Below are 2,805 nucleotides of genomic sequence, written 5' to 3' on the forward strand. Positions count from 1 at the left end.
ATATATATATATATATATATATATATATATATATATATATATATATATATATATATATATATATATATATATATATATATATATATATATATGTATATATATAGGATGTGACATTGGGTAAAATTGAGTCAAGTATATTAGTTTGGCTTCCAAAAGTCATTCCGATTTCTTATGTGCCCCCTGGAAAAATTAATTGCCTACTCCTGCTCTCCAAGCACTTCTTACACCTCTGAATGGGATGGAAGTTGTAGTTTGCGAATTTTCGATATTACGCGGCGTGGCGGGGGATCCTCAATTGTGCATCGGTTGACAAGGATTACGATGATGTTTTTTGGTGATAATATGTTAAATGGTATTTAATTCCTTAATCTGGAATTCAGTGTTCTGGTTTATGTAATCCTAAGAGATTTCCCTGACAGCAGAACTTTTTTTAATGTAATAGTGTTAAAAACTATGTCAGAAACTATGTCGGACAGTGGCAAGACTCGATGAAGTTTTCTGTATCACTTCAGGAAAAATGTAGCAGTCTATCAGTTAACTGCAATGATTGACCTAAGACAATGGAAGACCGAGTACACACCTATAGTTAGTTAGTTCTGCAGGTCTTTTGCAAATCTCTCATAACAATCATGCAAGCAAGATCGTGTTCTGTGTATCAGCAGCTTACTTCGTCTGCTTGAAGTGCAACAAATTTAGTTCGGAGTATCTATGAAAGCATTAATTATGACCTCTTTGATGCACTTGCAAATAGTATCCAAGTTTTCGAAATAAATATTGCAAAGTGATTATTGTCCATGTGGGCTTAATTTGCAAATTCCACGAAAATGATGGAACAAAGAAAGTTTTTCATTGCACCTCGCATGTGCTTCCACTACACTGGTCATAGTTGGTTAAATCATCGTCAGGGACGAATGGTTAGCAGTCATTTACATCATGTTTATCATATTTTCATCTCCTTTATCTCTACAAACAACTTATGGCAATAGTTTTTCTTCAGAAGTTTGAAATATGTAAAAAAAAAAATGAAGTCGAATTCAAGTTTCCTTTATGTCCGTTAATCATTGCTTACTAAAGAATGATTTAGCTTGAAACTTTACGCCTTATTTTGCATATTCATTGTAATGCATAGGACATGCAATAGTGATTATAGAAGTGTTATCTTTTTTTACTCATAGCGACAAATGTTTAACATAGATGCCATTGTTAGAAATTAGGGCCTATACAGGCTAGTAAATACTAGATGTTCTCATGCTCTAGTTAGGTTATTTATATATTTGATTCACTTGGACAAGTTTTCTTAAAAAGCATAGAAGTTTTCAGACTCATTATGCTGATAGTATTTCGCTCTGCATTGAGATGATAGGTGCAGAGAATTTCAACAAACTTGATCATCTACAACAACTGCTTTTGGAAGAAATGTGTAGTCACATTCGTAGAAGGTATTCCAAAATTCTTGTTCTGTTTCCCTTCGTCCTTTTGTTCGAACTTCTTACAATTTATTAGGTTCGACGAAGATTTCTTCGAATTTCTGATGGGACCAGAGAAATAGCATCTAAGTTATTATGTAATGTGCTAAGATTCAGTGCGCTGATATCTGCTAAAGGCTTGCAGCTCTTTCCATACAATATTCGTTGAAACACACAGTACCTCGTTTGGATGATTTCGATGTTGAATTTTTATTAAGGTACCTTTCATCTTCTCTTTGTGAATGATTTCTTGATAATTTTTCTTTCTTTCTTCAATGTCTAAAGATTGACATATCATTTCTTAATGCAGCTATTTCCCTGTGTGAAAAGTATATATACCTTTTACGAAGTTCATCATTTTTAGACTGCCTTTGAAGGTTTTCAAAATTGCTCAGGCTTCAGTGGACTTTAATGTTGCTATTGTAAAATGTTATGCCAACCGTGTGCCGTAATTTATCCTTCTTAAGTTGTGCTCTTATATAAAAATTCCGTTAAAATTTCGTTAAAATCCGTTAATGAGTTCGGTAAAACAGGGTATTATTCTCTTAGAATGCATTTATTCTGTTTATAAACTTTATTTGATAAAACGTTGTTTAATGTTCAGAATAATGCGCAACCGTTTGTTCAGAAAATCAGTAACTTATGCGCAGTACCGTGCATTCATGCGCGCAATCTTTGGTTATCTGTTACCACTCGGATTAATTGGGAAATACAATATGAAACTTGCTGTCGATCGTATTTCATCTACTCTTTTTGGGCTCGGGTGTGTTTTTATTACTGAGAAAGTAGGGTTTTATCTTTTCGTTTGGATGAAGCTTTTCCCTTGATATGGGTTTGCAGTTTTTATCTGATATTTACTTTGCACCTATTGGTTAATCGGAAACAGTTGTTTTCAGCAATATTTTTTGGCAGTGTTTTATTGCTGAGATTAATAATCAACTTCTATTCTGCAGGTTCGATGAAAGTATAAGATTAAGTGAACTTTTTTCTTTCCCATTCAAAACCTCAGCTTTAAAATGGTCAAGACATTTACCATCATACGATTTATGCTGCATACATCGGAAATTCATGCTTTGGTTGCTAAACTTTTCTGTTCATATCACTAGGTGAACTTTTTTTGTATCTTCATTAAAAAATTATTACGGAATATCAGAGAATGAAAGGGACGAGAAAATCCGAAGTGCGTATTTGTTATGAGAGTACTGAAACAAAGGAATGAATTCGGCGATAGCGGAGGACAGACAGCGCTAATAATAATAATTATTAATGATAATAATAATAATGATAATAATAATAACAATAATAATAATAATAATAATAATAATAATAATAATAATAA

The 2,805-nt window shown here is 32.6% G+C and overlaps 1 protein-coding gene across 1 annotated transcript in view; it reads left to right on the plus strand.

Moving 5' to 3' along the window:
* Positions 1–827: 827 nt before the first annotated feature.
* Positions 828–2,805, plus strand: part of LOAG_14294 (hypothetical protein) — a gene marked incomplete at both ends in the record, with an annotated part of 5,379 nt that continues 3,401 nt past the window's right edge. The window contains 5 exons of the mRNA XM_020448787.1: positions 828–914; positions 1,321–1,439; positions 1,604–1,684; positions 2,095–2,229; positions 2,420–2,572. Coding sequence (XP_020301094.1) covers positions 828–914; positions 1,321–1,439; positions 1,604–1,684; positions 2,095–2,229; positions 2,420–2,572 — 575 coding nt within the window. The remainder of the gene's footprint in view (positions 915–1,320; positions 1,440–1,603; positions 1,685–2,094; positions 2,230–2,419; positions 2,573–2,805) is intronic.

Source organism: Loa loa, assembly GCF_000183805.2.
Source record: "Loa loa unplaced genomic scaffold supercont3.346, whole genome shotgun sequence".
Lineage (NCBI taxonomy): Eukaryota > Metazoa > Nematoda > Chromadorea > Rhabditida > Onchocercidae > Loa > Loa loa.